The sequence below is a fragment of the Salmo salar genome, chromosome ssa21, assembly GCF_905237065.1.
Source record: "Salmo salar chromosome ssa21, Ssal_v3.1, whole genome shotgun sequence".
In the NCBI taxonomy this organism is placed as follows: Eukaryota; Metazoa; Chordata; class Actinopteri; order Salmoniformes; family Salmonidae; genus Salmo; species Salmo salar.
In genome coordinates, this window is record NC_059462.1 from 44,596,231 (window position 1) to 44,617,772 (window position 21,542).

Genomic DNA, 21,542 nt, shown 5'->3' on the forward strand with positions numbered 1-21,542 from the left:
TATTGTTAAGAAATATTTTTATTGTGCCCTGATTTATTTTACAACACAAAAGTGCAGGTTCACCATGTATACCAATTTTAGGCAAATTTGTGCTCAAATTGAGGTCACTGATAAGAGAAACAATAGTACCAAGGTCAAGTATAACTGTCATTATTCAGGCAATGTTACATGTGGTTGAAATGTCCTTTTTCTCACAGTAATTGTGATTTCATAAATAATACCTGCTGGAAAACTAGTACAAACAGCAGTGGGCTTCTAGTCTCGTGTCAGACTTTACAAGTAGCTGGCCAGAGGTCAAAGCTCACGTGATATTTGGTTCTTGGTGCGGAGATTACTGGGCTTCCAATGTCCTTTTTAGGCCTCCTCTTCCTTGAGTAGGCCCATAATGCCATCCCTCCTGGAGGTGTAGGGAGCGTGCTTCAGTCTTAGCAGGTGAGCAGGGAACAGGTTGCCACTGGGTGCGTACATCTCCTCCCCCTTCTGGCCCATCAGCGAACGTAGCGTCTTGTTCCGGGAGAGGATCTTGTTGTAGAACTCCACCCCTCCCTTGGCATAGATCTTGGACAGGCCTGCAGCACGGCGGTCTGATTTGTAGTCCAGCCATTGGCTGACAGCATCGGAGGTCAGGAAGTAAGACACAGCGCCCAGGCCTAGCGCCACTACATTCACTACGCCCCTGAAGATCACAGGCCCAGTGTGGAGCCTGAAGATCTGCTTCAGGGTCACCGAGTAGACCATCACTCCGGCCAAGCAGAATGGAGCTACAGCCGCATTCAGCACAGGCCCGCCCACCTCAAGACGAGCTACCTCCCTCGCCACGGCAAACTTCTGAGCCTCTGGGGAGAACACTAGAGCATCCTTCAGGGCCGTGCCGATGACACTGTCCCACTCCACCTTCTCACCATTGATGAGTATGGTGCGGTTGGTGATGCCAGCCGGGTCGTCCAGCGTGCTGTTGAAGTTGGCAGGGATGCCAATCTGGGCACCGGAGGGAAGCCAGGGTACGCCAGCCCCAACAGGGTGGAAGCCAAACGACGCGAAGGCACTATAAGCATCAGGGGCGCCCACGTCAGAATCCTTCAGCACCTGTTTGAAGACGCTCTCCAGCTTCTCAGAGAGGCTGGCTGGTTCTCCTTTGTTCCAGGCCTGATACAGCTTCCTATAAGTGTTCTCTGGGAATAAGTGGTAGAACATTTGGGCCGCAAACACCCCACCGCACCCAGCGATGAGAAGCGGCGTCCGGTACTTCTGTACCATCACGGCATACTTCAGAAATGGAGACACCATGGTCGTAATCTGTTAGACACAGACTTCAGAGGGATGGATCTGCAGAGAAACAGAATTATAACGTTAATGGTTTTATATCTGACAAAGCAGGTTTGACCTGGCTGAATCAGTTGTGACAAAATACTGTCAGTGAATAGGCCTACTCTTGTTTTAGGAATAACAAATATATACTCGCCAGTGTTTCCCCCAGGATATTTTTCCAGCAGTGGTGGAAAGGGTGGGGGGGTTAAATGAATATAGGGCCACCGCTGCTAAATTAATACTGGGAAAACACTGCTCTCTGTGAGAAGTTGGGGAACAATGAGGACTTAACTGTTTTTATTCTACTGTGATTGCATACAACACATTCGCATAGGGATGTGTTGAGAATGTATGGGGTCCTAGAATTCATCCAGACGATCTGAACTTGGTGACAACAGTGCATAGTGTAATATGGGCGGCAGGTAGCCTAGCGGTTAAGAGACAGTAATCGATAGGTCGCTGGTTCGAATCCCAGAGCAGACTAACGTTTAGGCCGTCATTGTAAATAAGAATGTGTTCATAACTGAATTGCCTAGTTAAATAAAAAGTTACACAATTGAAAAATTGGTCGATGTGCCCTTGAGCAAAGTACTTAGCCAACCTTAATCGCTCTGGATAAACGCATCTGCTGAAAATGTAACAAGAAAGTCTCACACTAATGTTCCAATTAGCAATTATGTTATCCTGTTGGTCAAATCCAAAATGCAATGGAGACGAGTGCAACTAGAAGCCAGATTATTGTGTTAGCTGGCTGGCTAGTTGGTTAGCATAGCCAGGACAGCCATCTCAATAAAATAACGATAGCTCTGCAAGACTGCCAGGCAAGTGAAGCAATACTAACAGCTTGAAAACACACACTGAACCAACAGGTAATGTTGCGTTTCATAAAACGTTTGGATCACTCACATGCCATAGACGTCTATGTAAGGGCAACTGGACTTTAAAAGGGTCGTCACTAATTACCACAGCCACAAAGTCATACACCCCGCCTATTTCTACAATTTCACTTCTTAAAATTTGATTTTAAACCTAACCTTAACCCTAAACTCAACCACGCTGCTAACCTTAAATTAACACCAAAAGCTAATTTTATTTTTCATAAATTTGTAAGATAGACATTTTGACTTTGTTGCTGCGCTATATAGTGGAAACCGGTTATTACGAAGGCAACAACGCCGTAAAGCAACTGTTTTTACGACACTTTTACGTTAATGCCTAGTCACTACGTTAATCAGTGACAAAGGCGTCAATCTGTTTACGCTGCAAGTATATCAAACAGTGTATAGTGGGTTAAAGTAGTGTATTTGTAATGCATTCATGTTTTGCTATCGTAGTCTGCTGGAATAGTTTCATTTACGAGTCACGCTATTCACTTGACCACAAGGGGGCATACTCTATTTTACCGCTGCTTCAAATAAGTGCAAAGCAAAGGTACATTATCAGCTTGTTCGACCTCTGAAGGAAGGAGGGAGGCATTTGTAAAGTGTTCAAATATAGGGGCTACTCCATTTTACAGCTGCTTCAAATAAGTGCAAAGCAAAGGCACAGTATCAGCCTATTAGATCTCACCGAAGGAAGGACGGAGGCATTTGTAGTGTTCTAATGGGGGTTGTTATAAATAACACATATTACTATATTTAGTGTGTGTGTGTCACAGAGAAAATGCAAAAACCCCTGTCACAATGATATCAAAGTTCCATCCTCTCTATTTGTCTCACATTTTCAGAGTCATAGCCAGGTATGAATCATTTAGCTTTCCAGGCTCCCATATCACTGTTCTTCCCTGTTCTCCAGACTGTTGCTGGAGCTGCCTGTCGCTGTGGGCCTGATGGGTAGAGAATGCTTGATTACCAACCGGCTCTTTTCTCTTTTTCTGGGGATTTACCAACATTATGCATCTGGGTAATTACAGTGTGCATAACACACTTCTCATGCATTATTACTGCCAGACACACATTGATCAGTGTAGGAATGTGTGTTCAGGCCCTGAGCTGTAATGATGTGCTCAATAAATGTCCAAAATGTCTGTGAGCTGTTATGAAATGTTTATGGTGTTGTTGGAATATGCAGGAGATGCACATTAAATGTAACTAGGTGGATGTGATGCAAGGAACGTTCATTACTTAGTCGGCACATTCGCTATACTTACACAACATTTTTTGTGACAAAACCATCAGTTAACCTAGAGTTGAAAATGCCATAGAAACCCATTTAACTTGTATTTTTTATTCGCTACATGGGAATTTTACCCCCAAAGTTATTATGTGCACTACGTATGTATGCACAGACTATCTGCAACAAGTACATTTGATGGAAGCACAACTCTGATGGGAACATTCACAAGGGTTTCCCTTAGCCTAGGCTAATTGCGGCATTTGGCCAATAAAAAAATGAAAAGCCAGTAAATAAAATTGTAGCAAGCCAAATTGTCCAGGAGAGACTGTCTATCATAGCTTATACCCAGAATTCGTGCTTCAGCACAATTCATGCCTTGCGAGCACGTGAGCCTCCAGCTTAGGACAGAGCAAGCGAGAGAGGAGCCTTTGCCTAGGCCACTGTTGATTGTGAAGATGGAAGCTTTTTTCATTGAATTAAAACAAAAGTTAGAGGAAAAAGAGCATGCCTATAGTGAAAAGACTATAAGGGGAATTTAGTATGTTTTAATATTGTAGTGGAAGATAGGAAGAACGTTGGCATTGCCAAATTCCAGGCTACTGTGCAACTCCCTATTCAGGTGGGATGCAATTTTGGAACTTACATTTATTTATAATTATTTGTTATATCATTCTTATTATTGTATATCATTGTTATTATTGTAAGCCTATTTATTAATCAATCCCATATTTTTAAATATGCAAAACCTGTTTTGTTTAATTCTGTTGACATTTCATTGGCTAAATTAAATTTGATCTGTCTTTTTAATTGTGTGCTCCATATTTAGTTTAAGATGGGTTATTAGTAGGTCTGTTGTAAAAATAAATAACATTAGCCTATTTTGGTCACTTGTTGGGTAGGGTAGGCAGTTGCCTTTGATGGTAATTGCTGCAATATATCTTGTTCAGAACTTTTGCGAAGGTTTAAACCATATTTAATTCTGTTGAGCCATTTTCGTTGTCCAATTTAAGTTCCAACTGTAATACCGTTTTCCACAATATAATAGCTTGCTCATAAATACCCTTACTTTTGATATTACCATAATAAAGTTTAGAAACGTTTGTGAAGGTGTGGTGTGGCGTGGCTATTATTTAGCTTTAGCTACTGCAAGCCTATGATACTGTCTAAACACTAAACAAAAATATAAATGCAACATGTAAAGTGTTGGTCCCATGTTTCATGAGCTGAAATAAAAGATCCCCTGTGGCTCAGTTGGTAGAGCATGGTGTGTGCAACGCCAGGGTCGTGGGTTCGATTCCCACGGGGGGCCAGTACAAAAACAAAAATGTATGAAATGTATGCATTCACTACTGTAAGTTGCTCTGGTTAAGAGCATCTGCTAAATGACTGTAAATGTAAATCTTCCATACACACATAAAGCTTATACCTCTCAACTTTTGTGCACAAATTTGTTTACATCCCTGTTAGTGAGCATTTCTCCTTTGCCAAGTATATCCATCCACCTGGCAGGTGTGGCAATAAAAGGCCACTCTAAAATGTGCAGTTTTGTCACACAACACAATGCCATAGACGTCTCAAGTTGAGGGAGCGTGCAATTGGCATGCTGACTGCAGGAATGTCCACCAGAGCTTTTGCCAGAGAATTGAATGTTCATTTCTCTACCTTAACTGGCTCCAATGTAATTTTAGAGAAAGTACATTCAACCGGCCTCACAACCGCAGACCACATGTAACCACGGCAGCACAGGACATCCACATCCGGCTTCTTCACCTGCGGGATCATCTGAGACCAGCCAGCCAGACAGCTGATGAAACTGTGGAGTATTTATGTCTGTAATAAAGCCCCTTTGTGGGGAAAAACTAATTCTGATTGGCCTCTGCCCTCCCAGGCCCACCCATGGCTGTGCCTCTGCATCATTCATGTGAAATCCATAGATTAGGACCCAATGAATTTATTTCAATTGACTGATTTCCTTATCTGAACTGTAACTCAGTAAAATTGTTGCATTTTGCATTCACATTTTTGTTCAGTATAGATAATAATTGTACATGAAGTACAATTGGTGGGACTTTCTTTAACACTTTTAAAGTATTTTTGTGGTAGTGGTAGATGTTTAAAAAGTTTTACTTTACTATTTAAAGCATAGCAGTTTTAAAGTATGTATGGTTTAGAAAATCATTATAGTAGTGATAGTGTCTGCAGTAGTAATGGTGGTGACTGGTTATAGTAGTGATAGTGTCTGCAGTAGTAATGGTGGTGACTGGTTATAGTAGTGATAGTGTCTGCAGTAGTAATGGTGGTGACTGGTTATAGTAGTGATAGTGTCTGCAGTAGTAATGGTGGTGACTGGTTATAGTAGTGGTAGTGTCTGCAGTAGTAATGGTGGTGACTGGTTATAGTAGTGATAGTGTCTGCAGTAGTAATGGTGGTGACTGGTTATAGTAGTGGTAGTGTCTGCAGTAGTAATGGTGGTGACTGGTTATAGTAGTGGTAGTGTCTGCAGTAGTAATGGTGGTGACTGGTTATAGTAGTGGTAGTGTCTGCAGTAGTAATGGTGGTGACTGGTTATAGTAGTGGTAGTGTCTGCAGTAGTAATGGTGGTGACTGGTTATAGTAGTGGTAGTGTCTGCAGTAGTAATGGTGGTGACTGGTTATAGTAGTGGTAGTGTCTGCAGTAGTAATGGTGGTGACTGGTTATAGTAGTGGTAGTGTCTGCAGTAGTAATGGTGGTGACTGGTTATAGTAGTGGTAGTGTCTGCAGTAGTAATGGTGGTGACTGGTTATAGTAGTGGTAGTGTCTGCAGTAGTAATGGTGGTGACTGGTTATAGTAGTGGTAGTGTCTGCAGTAGTAATGGTGGTGACTGGTTATAGTAGTGGTAGTGTCTGCAGTAGTAATGGTGGTGACTGGTTATAGTAGTGGTAGTGTCTGCAGTAGTAATGGTGGTGACTGGTTATAGTAGTGGTAGTGTCTGCAGTAGTAATGGTGGTGACTGGTTATAGTAGTGATAGTGTCTGCAGTAGTAATGGTGGTGACTGGTTATAGTAGTGATAGTGTCTGCAGTAGTAATGGTGGTGACTGGTTATAGTAGTGATAGTGTCTGCAGTAGTAATGGTGGTGACTGGTTATAGTAGTGATAGTGTCTGCAGTAGTAATGGTGGTGACTGGTTATAGTTGAAAAAGTAAGTAGATGAAAAGCCTGAACATATGAAAGTCGATATGTTGTATCAAGTATGAACGGTTTAAGAGTTTCTGTTGGTGTGTTATTTTATGCAAATGTATGTTAATTCATATAGTGATAGTCGATTTAAAAAAATATGAATTTGAAGTTAGGATAGAGTGAACATGTGAAATTTGGTTTGGTGTCTAGCTTGAAGGGTTCAATAATTAATGTTGAGTTATTTTACACAAATGTATATAGTTATAGTTGATCAAAGTTTTAAATAATTTAATAGTTAGGATAAATGTAATATGTGAAGTTGGTTTGGTGTATCTAGCTTGAACGGTTCAAGAGTTACAACTATTGTTGGTAGGTATTATACTGTAGGCTAATATGTTCACATTTAAGTAGTTATAATTTAGAGCGCAGACCAGAGTTAGTGTGAGGCAGAGCTAGCTAGCAATGCCCAGGGCTAGAGCTGGACCAGAGCTAGTGCAGACCAGAGCAGTAGTTGTGGTCGCAGTAGTGATCAGTGGTTGTGTCAGTAGTTGTGTGGTTGTGGTCAGTAGTTATGGTCAGTAGTTGTGTGGTTAGAAGTTCTGTGGTTGTGGTCAGTAGTGGTGTGGTTGTGGTCAGAAGTTGTGTGTTCAGTAGTTATGTGGTCAACAGTGTGTGGTTGTTGTCAGTAGTTGTGTGGTTGTGGTCAGTAGTTATGTGGTTGTGGTTAGTAGTTTTGTGATCAGTAGTTGTGTGGTTGTGGTCAGTAGTTGTGTGGTTGTGGTCAGACGTTGTGGTCAGTAGTTGTAGCCAGGTGGTTGTGGTCGATAATTGTGGTGGTCAGTAGTTATGGTGATTTAGATGAGTGGTCAGAAGTTGTGTGGTTTTGGTCAGAAGTTGTGTGATTGTGGTCAGTAGTTGTTTTGTCAGTAGTTATGCTTTTGTGGTTAGAATTTGTGCGGTTGTGGTCAGTAATTGAGGTCAGTAGTTGTGGTCAGAAGTTGTAGCCAGGTAGTTGTGGTCAATAATTGTGGTGGTCAGTAGTTATGGTGATTTAGATGAGGGGTGAATAGTTGTGTGGTTTTGGTCAGAAGTTGTGTGATTGTGGTCAGTAGTTGTGATCAGTAGTTGTTTTGTCAGTAGTTATGTTTTTGTGGTCAGAATTTGTGTGGTTGTGGTCAGTAATTGTGGTCAGTAGTTGTGTGGTTGTGGTCAATAGTTGTGATGTGGTCAGTATTTGTGTGGTCAGAAGTTTTGTGGTTGTGGTCAATAGTTGTGATGTGGTCAGTATTTGTGTGGTCAGAAGTTTTGTGGTTGTGTTCAATAGTTGTGTGGTTGTGGTCAGAAGTTGTGTGGTTGTTGTCACTAGATGTAGTCAGCAGTTGTTTGGTTGTGGTCAGAAGGTGTGTGGTTGTGGGCAACAACAACGAGACGGCCTACAGGGAGGAGGTGAGGGCCCTCGGAGTGGGGTGTCAGGAATATATGGTGATGATGGTGGACTTCAGGAAACAGCAGAGGAGCACCCCCTTATCCACATCGACGGGACAGTAGTGGAGAAGGTGGAAAGTTTTAAGTTCCTTGGCGTACACATCACAGACAAACTGAAATGGTCCACCCACACAGACAGCGTGGTGAAGAAGGCGCAACAGCGCCTCTTCAACCTCAGGAGGCTTAAGAAATTTGGCTTGTCACCAGAAACACTCAAACTTTTACAGATGCACAATCGAGAGCATCCTGTCGGGCTGTATCAACGCCTGGTACGGCAACTGCTTCGCCCACAACCGTAAGGCTCTCCAGAGGGTAGTGAGGTCTGCACAACACATCACTGGGGGCAAACTACCGTAAATTCCGGACTATAAGCCGTAAGTTTTTTCCCAGGCTTTGAACTTCGCGGCTTAAACAATGACGCGGCTAATATATGGATTTTTCCCGCTTTAATTTTTTTTTTTTTTTTTTTTACACATTCTGTGACGTGCTCAGTTTTTTGGCGGCATGAAGCTTTCATTAGACCAATGAAATTGCCGAACGGGTTAAGGTCAAACAACTTTTTTGTTTACTGTTTAGATTAAATTGAGCGCTCTCAAACTTCCCATCATTCTGATTACGGTAGTCATTTTGTCACCCTCATCATGGCAAAGACACGGAGAAATGCATATGATGCAGCTTTCAAGTTGAAGGCGATTGATCTGGCTGTTGGAAAAGGAAATAGAGCTGCTGCACGGGAGCTTGGTCTTAATGAGTCGATGATAAGACGTTGGAAACAGCAGCGTGAGGAATTGACTCAGTGCAAAAAGACAACTAAAGCTTACTGCTAAATTTTTATTTTTTGTTACAAGCCGTGTTTCGTTAAAGCCTATTTATTTTTGTTACAAGCCGTGTTTCGTTAAAGCCTGTGTAAAGTTCATTTGTTTCAATGTACCGGTAGGCACCTGCGGCTTATAGACATGTGCGGCTTATTTATGTAAAAAAAAAAAAAAATGTTTTAATTCAGTGGGTGCGGCTTATATTCAGGTGCGCTTAATAGTCCGGAAATTACGGTACCTGTCCTCCAGGACACCTACACCACCCAATGTCACAGGAAGGCCAAAAAGATCATCAAGGACAACAACCACCCGAGCCACTGCCTGTTCACCCCGCTATCATCCAGAAGGCGAGATCAGTACAGGTGCATCAAAGCTGGGACCGAGAGACGGAAAAACAGCTTCTATCTCAAGGCCATCAGACTGTTAAACAGCCATCACTAACATTGAGTGGCTGCTGCCAACATACTGGCTCAAATGTCTAGCCAATTAAAAATCAGATGTAATAAATGTATCACTAGTCACTTTGAACAATGCCACTTTATATAATGTTTACATACCCTACATTACTCATCTCATATGTATATACTGTACTCTATACCATCTACTGCATCTTGCCTATGCCGTTCGGCCATCGCTCATCCATATATTTATATGTACATATTCTTATTCATTCCTTTACACTTGTGTGTAAAAGGAAGATGTTGTAAAATTGTTAGATTACTAGTTAGATAGTAGAAGCACAAGCATTTCGCTACACTTGCATTAACATCTGCTAGCCATGTGTATGTGACCAATAAAATTTGATTTAATTTAGTTGTGGTCAGTAGTTGTGTGGTTGCGGTCAATCGTTGTGGTCAGTAGTGGTGTGATTGTGGTTTGTAGTTGTGTGGTTCATTTGTTGTGGTGTCAATATTTGTGTGGTTGTGGTCAGTAGTTGTGTTGTGGTCAGTAGTTGTGTGGTTGCGGTCAATCATTGTGGTCAGTAGTTGTGTGGTTCATTTGGTAGCAGCACAAAACAGGGTACAAACATTATTGGCCACAGACAACAGCACAAAGGGCAATGACTCTAGCAAATACGTTTTGTGGATCAGAGTACGGCATTTATTTGGTATTAAAGCACTGTATGTTAGCATGTTTTTCACACTTGCTTTAGCCATAGGCGAGCAGTGTTGCCAATACTACTGTTCCCTAGCAACGCTTTGCTTGGTGAGAGAGAACGTCTTCATAGCTTGACAAATCCCCATGATTTGTGAACTACTGACCACTCAACTTGCCTAGCAACGCTTAACTCGCAGGAATGAATGTCTTCATAGCTTTTCAAATTCCCTTGATTTGTTCATCTGTTTCAGACCGAACAGCTAGCGCTAAGATTTCAAATACTTTCCCGTTCTGGATGACATAGAATGATAAAGAGAACATTTCTAATGCTTACTAGCGTTGTCCTTTTCCAGAATCATTCTCCGTGTTATAAATAACTTAACTGGCTAGTTTGCCTGTCTCTATAGAGGAGTACGGCTGTAACCCTCTTATTGGATAGAGTGGATTACGAATTCTACCAATACAAAGTTACAGCCGTTTGACAGAGTTTAGAGTAACAAAAAGTGTCTAGCTAACGTTTATTAACAGCTCTCCATGTAATCATTGAGCAGCCTGAACGGAGCCGTTGTTATGGATACTCACAGACACAGAGGGCAAAAATGTTGACGTGGGTGAAGAGAGTGACCACAATTACTAACCACACAAATATTGACCCCACAACAAATGAACCACACAACTACTGACCACAACTACTGACCACAATGATTGACCGCAACCACACAACTACTGACCACAACCACACAAATATTGACCCCCACAACAAATGAACCACACAACTATGCTAGTTCTGAACGTCACATGCTAATGTAAAAAGCTGGTTTTTGATATAAATAGGAACTTGATTGAACAAAACATGCATGTATTGTATAACATAATGTCCTAGGATTGTCATCTGATGAAGATCAAAGGTTAGTGCTGCATTTAGCTGTGGTTTGGGTTTATGTGACATTATATGCTAGCTTGAAAAATGGGTGTCTGATTATTTCTGGCTGGGTACTCTGCTGACATAATCTAATGTTTTGCTTTCGTTGTAAAGCCTTTTTGAAATCGGACAGTGTGGTTAGATTAACGAGAGTCTTGTCTTTAAAATGGTGTAAAATAGTCATATGTTTGAGAAATTGAAGTAATAGCATTTCTAAGGTATTTGAATATCGCGCCACGGGATTACACTGGCTGTTGCGTAGGTGGGACGATTTCGTCCCACCTAGCCCAGAGGTTTTAAGAACAAATTCTTATTTACAGTGACGGCCTACCAAAAGGCCTTCTGCGGGGACGGGGGCTGGGATTAAAAATATAGGACAAAACGCACATCACGACAAGAAAGACAACACTACATAAAGAGAGACCTAAGACAACAACATAGCATGGCAGCAACACATGACAACACAGCATGGTAGCAACACAACATGACAACAACATGGTAGCAACACAACATGGCAGAAGCACAACATGGTAGCAGCACAAAACAGGGTACAAACATTATTGGCCACAGACAACAGCACAAAGGGCAAGAAGGTAGAGACAACAATACATCACGCAGCCACAAATGTCAGTAAGAGTGTCCATGATTGAGTCTTTGAATGAAGCGATTGAGATAAAACTGTCCAGTTTGAGTTTGTTGCAGCTCGTTCCAGTCGCTGGCTGCAGCGAACTGAAACGACTGACATTTTTTTAAATAAACAAAGGGTCGCTATAGTTATTGTTATTTGTGGTCTTAAACATTATTTTGAGTAAATTATATGAGGGGGGAGGGTGTTCAATCTATTTTACAGTACAAGGTCATGTAAAAATATTTTTTTAGTTGGGGAGGGGCGTTTTTTTTTTTTTAATGACACCTTGAGATGGACCAGCCCTGATCTGTCCCTAATGTAATTTCATTTTGAGATAGACCACTCATTGTAACTGTGCATACATTACACATTGATGCTGTGAGATTCATCAAATCTCAGTAGGGCATGTTCAGTAGAATTACATTGTATATCTACACAAAACGAGCAAGAGGCTATGATCAGCTCCAAGAGAGAAAGCTCCTCTTTGCTTTTCCCTACACAAGTCTCCATGGCAACTGGCACTGGCAGACATTCGAGAATCTCCTGGCCCTTAAAAAGGGAACAGTCAAAAGAAGCAGGTTACCCATTCCCTGGAAACATGCTGGTAATAGAATGGATTTTGTGTTCCTCACATAAAGGTTTAAGATCTGGGCTTGCTGCAGCAGTCTTTAGACCAGAGTACAACTACACCACAGCCTCCCTCTACTCTACCAGCATGAATATGAACACCAGTTCAGTTTAAAAACCGCATCCCTTTCGTAATCCCCTTTTAATCCCACTGAACGAGGTCACTAGGCAACATGGAACACATGCTAGCAGGACAGAAGGAGTAAGATGTATTTTAATGATGGGAGAAAAGAGCTCTGGCTGCCACGGTGACAAATGTAAAGCCTGGCTGAGGGTCAGTGGCGGCAACGTCATTGATGTTTTTTCAGACGTCACTGGCCGAGCAATCCAGGGTGTCGAATGGAGATTGGTATTATCAAAGGCTTCTCATTGGTAACCTTTGGCGCTCTCCCTCATTTGACTATGGATTTTCAGTATTTATTAAGCCTGGGTGTTTGTAGCCTACATAAAGGTCAAAACACTAGTGGATGGAAAGCTTTTGACTAATCTGAATACTGCTGCTAATGATGTGTTTAATTCTTTCATGCAGTAGAGGGAGATTATGCACACCAATGTAGAATGCGTACAGGCAGCCTTTTGGGGACCCTAAGTGAGATTTGGTCGGGGGGGGGGCACCAAGTGGGCAAATTTTTTATTGCCCCCCTTCTTGACCAAGGAGAGAAAAATGTAAGTTTTAAAGGTGACTTCCTGCCAAAAAAATTTTTACAGCTACGTTCCTGCAATTCTACACATTTTGCCCTGATTAATTTCAGTGATACAGTGCCTTCACAAAGTATTCACACCCCTTGACTCTTTCCACATTTTGTTGTGTTACCGCCTGAATTTAAAATGGATTACATTTTTATTTTGTGTCACTGGCCTACACACAATACCCCATAATGTCAAAGTGGAATTATGTTTTTAGAAATGTTTACAAATTAATAAAAAATGAAAAGCTGAAATGTCTTGAGTCTCTTCACAATCCCCAAGTCCAGAACAGACTATGGGAGGCGCACAGTACTACATAGAGCCATGACTACATGGAACTCTATTCTACATCAGGTAATTGATGCAAGCAGTAGAATCAGATTGAAAAAACAGATAAAAATGCACCTTATGGAACAGCTGGGACTGTGAAGAGACACACACACACACACACACACACACACACACACACACACACAAAGGGTGCTACCACACGCACTCTACACACACGTACATTGTAATATTGTTGTATGGTGGTATTATACTATTTGTATTGTAGAAATGTAGTGGTGTAATAATGTTATATGATGTACTGTTTTATCTTTTGTTTTATATGCAGAGCCCCACCTGTTTAGCTATGTTATTTTGACATTAATACATGTCACATATCAGTTTGCAAACAATGTAAAAAACGTTTAGTTAATAAAGCTGCATACAAACATGGCCTCTTTTTTGCTTATTGAGTTTGACAGCTCCATAATGCAGGTGTTTCAGCTTAGCTCAGTGCTTTCTGTGGTGGTGGGCCAGCCAGCGGAAAATACAGAGCGTAAGGGTTGGTAAGGTTTTCTAGTTGTACTGTGATTGGCTCAGTGTTCTGTCCCTCACGGGGACACTATGTCGCTGCAAAATCTACGGGGAGAGCTAGAAAATTCAAGCCCCTTGAGTGCTGCCATAGAGTTACATTAGAAGTGCCCATCCAAGAAGGCTCAAGGTCATTGGCGACAGATAAAATTACGTCAAATCACGTTATATCTACCGTAGCTTTGATTGGACTGATCATGTCAACATCATACTTTCAAAATGTTAGCTAGCAAGCTAGACAAGCAGTCATCATCATGAATCCTGTAGACAATCTACTGGCAAATCCTTTTCAACCCTTGTCATATGAAGAGAAATTATAGATAAATTGTATCGGTGCTCATCGGCCATTTGATATAAACATTACACAAGTTGGAAATCGCAAATTCAACAATGAGTGGTTTGGAAGGAATCAGTGGCTAACTGCAAGCGTTGCAAAGCAATCACTAACCTGCTATTCAGTAGAGTGGGTGTATGGTCCAAGTCTGGGTTTAAGGATCTCATTTCTAAGCTTAAAAGGATAAACATTCAACACCATGGGCCATAAAAGGTTGAATACATTGGCCGTGCTGGAAACTTGGAACTGGGAAATCTCAGACTTCAGTGAGTTCAAGACAACTGGGAACTAGCCAGGTGTAGCAGTGGTAAGGATTCACTCCATGGTGCTGAAAAGAAAGCTCTGCTGTTGGGACTGCTTTATGCAGGCGCTAACAGTGTGTGGGCAGTGTTTGTCACCGTTATAGTGCAATTCATGTAATGTTTAGTGTTGTGTAGTGACTTCGCTGGCATGCATCAACAAATGTTGGGGGGAGTTTGCCCCACCAAGATTTACATGCTAAAATCTCCACTGGTAATGTAAGTGCCTTAATGTGTTTGGATCCCTTGGCAGCAGCTAATGGGGATTCTAATAAATACGAATACAAGTACAAATAAGTGTTCAACCCCTTTGTTAGGGCAAGCTTAAATATGTTCAGGAGTAAAAATATGCTTAACAAGTAACATAATAAGTTGCATGGACTCACACTGTGTGCAATAATAGGGTTAAACATGATTTTGGAATGACTACCTCATCTCTGTACCCCACGTATTATCTGTAAGGTCCCTCAGTCGAACAGTGAATTTCAAATACAAATTCAACCACCAAGACCAGGGAGGTTTTTCAATAATTCGCAAAGAAAGGCACCTATTGGTAAAAAAAAAGCAAACATTTAATATCCCTTTGGATGGTGTATCAATACACCCAGTCACTACAAAGATCCAGGTGTCCTTATTTACTCAGTTTCCGGAGAGGAACGAAACCGCTCAGGGATTTCACCATGAGGCCAATGGTGACTTTAAAACAGAAACAGAGTTTAATGGCTGTGATGGGAGAAAACTGAGGATGGATCAACAACATTGTAGTTACTCCACAATACTAGCCTAATTGACAGAGTAAAAAGAAGGAAGCTTGTACAGAATACAAATATTCAATAACATACATACATACTGTTTGCAACAAGGCACTAAAGTAATACTGCAAAAAATGTGGCAAAGCAATTAACTTTTTGTCCTGAATACAAAGTGGTATGTTCGGGGCAAATCCAATACAACACATTACTGAGTACCACTCTCTATATTTTCAAGCATGGTGGTTTCTGCATCATGTTTTGAGTATGCTCGTCATCGTTAAGGACTGGGGTGTTTTTCAGGATAAAAAATTAACGGAATGGAGCTAAGCACAGCTGTCAGGGTATTCAAATAGTCAGGAGGGGTGAAGTCAGGCGCAGGAGACCAAGGTCCGTGAAAACACGTTTTAATAGTTATCAGTCCAATACTGCCAACAAAATGCAAGGCAGGGCGAAATACAACAAAAGTTAAGAGTCCGTAAACAGAGTAGGGGCGCAGCCCAGGAAAACTTGTATGCCTTAATAAACAAATGGCAGAGGGAAAACCTAAACCCCAACCTAACCAATGTAGACAAAAACAATCCCGCACAATCCCCAAACCTAAACAGACAGACTAAATAACCCCCCCACTAACGACCTAACACAATACAGGTGCACACAAAAAACAGACCTCACCAAAAGAAAATGAAAAGAGGATCGGTGGCAGCTAGTAGGCCGGCGACGATGACCGCCGAGCGCCGCCCGAACGAGGAGAGGCGCCACCTTCTGTCAACGTTGTGACAACAGGCAAAATCCTACAGCAAAACCTGGTTCAGTTTGCTTTCCACCAGACACTGGGAGATGAATTCACCTTTCAGCAGAACAATAACCTAAAACAAGGCTAAATCTACACTGGAGTTGCTTATCAAGAAGACAGTGAATGTTCCTGAGTGGCCGAGTTACAGTTTTGACTTAAATCCCCTTGAAAATCTATGGCAAGACCTGAAAATGATCATTGCTAAATAACCAACAACCAATTTGACACAGCTTGAATACATTTTTTAAATGAATTATCTGCAAATATTGTACAATCCAGGTTTGCAAAGCTCTTAGACTTACCCAGAAAGACTCACAGCTGTAATCGCTGCCAAATGTGATTCTAACATGTATTGACTCAGGGGTGTGAATATAAATGAGATATTTCTGTATTTCATATTGAATAAATCAGCAAACATTTCTGAAAACATGTTTTCACTTTGTTATTATGAGGTATTGTGTGTAGATGGGTGAGAATGATATTTTTTTAATCCATTTTGAATTCAGGCTGTCTTTCACAACAAAATGTGGAATAAGTCAAAGGGTATGACTATTTTCTGAAGGCACGGTATCACGGAAATAAGGTATGATTTGTGGAAAGGTTCATGTTGTGATAGTGTTAAAGGTCCAATGCAGACTTGTTAAAAATTGATCTCAATATCAAATCATTTCTGAGTTAGTTAAGTACCTTACTGTGATTGTTTTAAATTAAAATGGTCAAAAAACAAACAAAAATAGCTTCTTAGCAAAGATAAATTTCTCAAGAAAGACTTTGCTAGGACTGTCTGGGAGTGGTCTGAGTGTGGAGGGGAAAAGTGAAAACTAGCTGTTATTGCAGAGAGGTTTGGGACTCTTTCTTAGGTTTATTAGCTAATTTACCGCCTGGTGATGTCACCAGGCAGGCCAAAACTCCATCCCACCAAAAAAGGCAGAAATTTTAGGCTGTTTGTTTTCTAATAAACTCTTACACTAAAAGGGAATTATCATAATTTTCACAATTTCACATTATTATTCCAACCTCATAGTGTGTAAATATATACTGAACAAAAAATATAAAAAAACGCAACATGTAAAGTGTTGGTCCCGTCTTTCATGAGCTTAAAAATATTATCCCATACGCACAAAAAGTTTATTTCTCTCAAATTTTGTGCACGTATTTGTTTACATCCCTGTTAGTGAGCATTTCTCCTTTGCCAAGATAATCCATCCACCTGACAGGTGTGGCATCAAGAAGTGGATTAAACAGCATGGTCATTACACATGTGCATCTTGTGCAGGGGACAATAAAAGGCCACTCTAAAATGTGCAGTTTTATCACACAACACAATTCTACAGATGTCTCAAGTTTTGAAGGAGCGTGCAATTGGAATGCTGACTGCAGGAATGTCCACCAGAGCTGTTGCCAGATAATTGAATGTTAATTTCTCTACCACAAGCCGCTTCCAATGTCATTCTAGAGAATTTTGCAGTACATCCAACTGGCCTCACAACTGCAGATCACGTACAACCACGCCAGCCCAGGACCCCCCCCACACACACGTAAAAAAGACCTTGAATTCAATAATCAAATTAAGATCCCATCACCACTGCTTCATCGGTTGAGCAATCAATCAGTTTGAGTGGAGACCAATCTATCAATCTAGCGACCCTTGACATGATTGCCTCCAAGCAATTTACAAAAGCTAAATCAATAGTGTACTTCTCCATTCATTGAGCAGGGAAGAATTATTTTAGGTTTCAAAGACCCCTTTGGGTTTCCAGTTTCAGATTATGATTTTTTGCTCAAGGGATCATTGTTTATGTTTGTTATTCATCTTCATGATCAAAATCTCTTTAGAAGACAGAGAATGATGTAGTATCTTGCTATTATATATACACATAGTAATCAAAGGGAATGGCAGTTTACTGGAAAACAATATGCGTGGAATAGATGATTTGGTTCCCGGAAGCCTCACATGCACTAATGTAATTCAGCATGGAAAGGGGAGGTTTGAGTGAACATGAGGTGTTCCAGGAACTGCAGCACACTGCGAAAGAGAAGGGAGAGAGAGCTGTCCATTTCATGCCCATTAGCCGCTGTAATGAGTCTTGTAAAAGCCAGGAACAGCATCTAACGCATTACTTATTTATAAAGGCAATCCTGATATCAAGCAGCACAGCACAGGACCTGTCCGCCATCAGATTATTCACAATCACGTCGCTCCTACCGCTGCCACCTTCCCTGTAGACACAGGTCTGCTCCTATCGCCTTCTCCCCACCATTAGCCACTTTATGGTACAAATCTGTGTGTGTGTGTGTGTGTGTGTGTGTGTGTGTGTGTGTGTGTGTGTATAAACAACCTGCCTTTGTCCCTTACAGTTGGTCTGATAAACCTAAAGGTAACAGTATAGCCCTAAGAAGATAAATTCCTAGGAACTTTTAAGATACAAAATGAATAAAAGGTATGTTCAGTGATTTCTCTTTAATGAATACACTCTTAGAAAGAAACAAAATCCAAAGGGGTTCTTCGGCTGTCCCCATAGAACCCTTTTGGGTTCCATGTTGAACCCTCTGTGGAAAGGGTTCTACATGGATGCAAAAAGAGTTCTACCTGGAACCAATAAAGGTTCTTCAAAGGGTTCTGCTATGTGGACAGCCAAAGTACCCTTTCAGGTTCTAGATATAACTCAACAGCTCTAAAATCCAAGATCAACTATGATCATAAATTCACACCACTCGACCATGCAACAACACCAGAACACCTTGAAGTTACACTGTTCCAAGCTGCCAGAATTGTGAGTCAAATATAGTCTGTGTTACAGTGTGAACAGTGTCAGGAACATCATCTGATCTCATAAATCAAATTTTATTAGTCACATGCGCCGAATACAACAGGTGTAGACCTCACAGTGAAATGCTTACTTACGAGCCTCTAACCAACAAGCAGTTTAAAAAAATGACTGATAATAAGAAATAAAAGTAACAAGTAATTAAAGAACAGCAGTAGAATAACAATAGTGAGACTATATATAGGGGGGTACCGGTACAGAGTCAATGTGCGGGGACACCGGTTAGTTCAGGTAATATGTACATGTAGGTAGCGTTATTAAAGTCACCATTTTCATTTTATATTTAAAACATTTAATTTCACCTTTATTTAACCAGGTAGGCCAGTTGAGAACAAGTTCTCATTTACAATTTGTAAGGGCTGTCGTGAGAGAGAGTAGACCAAGGTGCAGCGGAGTTAGTGTTCATCATAGAATATTTAATAGCAGAGAGAACACTATACAAAACAAAATGAGAAAATTGACAGCCAAACAGTCCTGTCAGGTGCAAACACTAACAGAAACAATTACCCACAAAACCCAAAGGAAATACATGCTCCTTATGTGTGACTCCCAATCAGCAACAACGAGCTTCAGCTGTGCCTGATTGGGAGCCACACACGGCCCAAAACAAAGAAATACAAAAACATAGAAAAAGGAACATAGAACGCCCACCCAATGTAACACCCTGGCCTAACCAAAATAAAGAACAAAACCCCTCTATGGCCAGGGCGTTACACAATTGCAACCTGGCCAAGATAAAGCAAAGCAGTGAGACAAAAACAACAGAGTTACACATAAACAAAAAGTCAATAACAATAGAAAAATCTATATACAGTGTGTGCAAATGTAGAAGATTAGGGAGGTAAGGCAATAAATAGGCCATAGATTCAAAATAATTACAATTTAGCATTAACACTGGAGTGATAGATGTGCAGATGATGATATGCAAGTAGAGATACTGCGGTGTAACGACCGACGCCGGACAGGAGAAGCAGGTACGGGGAGTCAGACATTTATTAGGGAACAGACGTAGAATAAGACAGGAACAGCGTCAGCACATGGGTAACATGGACATATGACAAACAATGCAGCAGTGGGGAACAGAGCTGGGGAACTGACAAATATAGGGGAGGTAATAAACAGGTGATTGAGTCCAGGTGAGTCCAGTATTGCTGAAGCGCGTGACGAGGGAAAGCAGGTGTGCGTAAATGATGGTGGCAGGAGTGCGTAATGCAGGGCAGCCTGGCGCCCTCAAGCGCCAGAGGGGAAGTGCGGGAGCAGGCGTGACATTACCCCCCCCTCTAGGGGCGCCACCCGGCGTCCCACCTGGGTGAGCCGGCCGAGACATGGGCGCTGCGTAAGCCAGCTGGGGGTAAACTCCCCACGAACCGGCTGCGGCATGGGAGCCTGGCGAGCCGGCTGCGCCATAGGAGCCTGACGATCCAGCTGAGGCAAGAACGCCTGTCGATCCCGCTGCGGCATTGAAGCCCGCTGATCCGGCGGAGCATGACGTGGGATGGGAACCTGCCGAGCCAACAGAGGCAAGGAAACCTCTCAAGCCAGCTAGGACGTGGAAGCCGGATGAGCTGGCTTAGGCACCCCCGGTTCCTTCGGCGGAGGAATCCAAGCTTGACGTCACCTACAAAACAAGAAAACCCATGGGCCGGCTGCGCGAACACGACCTAACGATCGGGCTGAGGCCCGACGTGGGATGGGTGCCTTCTGAGCCAACCGGGCAAGGAAACCTCTCGAGCCAGCTAGGGCTGGCTAGGCACTCCCGGTTCCATCGGCGGCAACTCAGGACCGACGTCAACACTAACCGGAACGCCAGTGCTCCCCGATGCTTCGTGTGATAGCTGCTGCATTCTGTAACGACCGACGCCGGACAGGAGAAGCAGGTACGGGGAGTCAGACATTTATTAGGGAACAGACGTAGAACAAGACAGAAACAGCGTCAGCACACGGGTAACATGGACATATGACAAATAATGCAGCAGTGGGGAACAGAGCTGGGGTACTGACAAATATAGGGGAGGTAATAAACAGATGATTGAGTGAGTCCAGGTGAGTCCAATATCGCTGAAGCGCGTGACGAGGAAAGGCAGGTGTGCGTAAATGATGGTGGCAGGAGTGCGTAATGCAGGGCAGCATCGCCCTCGAGCGCCAGCGAGAAAGAGTGGGAGCAGGCGTGACACTGGGGTGCAAAAGAACAAGAAGATAAATAACAATATGGGGATGAGGTAGTTGGGTGTGCTATTTACAGATCGGCTGTGTACAGGTAAATTGAAAGGTAAGCTGCTCTGACAGCTGATGCTTAAAGTTAGAGGGAGATATAAGCTTCAGTGATTTTTGCAATTCGTTCCAGTTATTGGCAGCAGAGAACTGGGAGGAAAGGCAGCCAAAGGAAGTGTTAGCTTTGGGGATAACCAGTGAAATATACCTGCTGGAGCGCGTGCTACGGGTGGGTTTTGCTATGGTGAATAGTGAGCTGAGATTATGCATAGATGGTAACAGCAGAGAGTAGCAGTGGTGTAAAAGAGGGGGGGGGGGGCTGCAATGCAAATAGTCTGGGTAGCCATTTGATAACATGCTCAGGAGTCTTGTGGCTTGGGGGTAGAAGCTGTTTAGAAGCCTCTGGGACCTAGGCTTGGCGCTCCAGTACCACTTGCCGTGTGGTAGCAGAGAGAACAGTCTATGGCTGGAGGCTGGAGTCCTTGACACTTTTTAGGTCCTTCCTCTGACACCACCTGGTATATAGGTCCTGGATGGCAGGAAGCTTGGCCCCAGTGAAGCTTGGCCCCAACTACGTCTCAGACAGAGTTCAGTGCGTCAAATCAGAGGGCCTGTTGTCCAGA

The 21,542-nt window shown here is 42.3% G+C and overlaps 1 protein-coding gene across 3 annotated transcripts in view; it reads right to left on the minus strand.

Annotated features, from left to right (window-relative positions):
• tmem177 (transmembrane protein 177) overlaps positions 1–21,542 on the minus strand; it is a 29,003-nt gene continuing 7,461 nt past the window's right edge. Inside the window, exons 1-2 of one of the 3 annotated variants that reach the window (XM_045704344.1) lie at positions 1,963–2,184; positions 1–1,326 (exon numbers count right to left, since the gene is read on the minus strand). In XM_045704344.1, the coding sequence (XP_045560300.1) occupies positions 355–1,287 (933 nt within the window). In that variant the 5' untranslated portion in view covers positions 1,288–1,326; positions 1,963–2,184 and the 3' untranslated portion in view covers positions 1–354. 3 annotated transcript variants of the gene reach the window in all.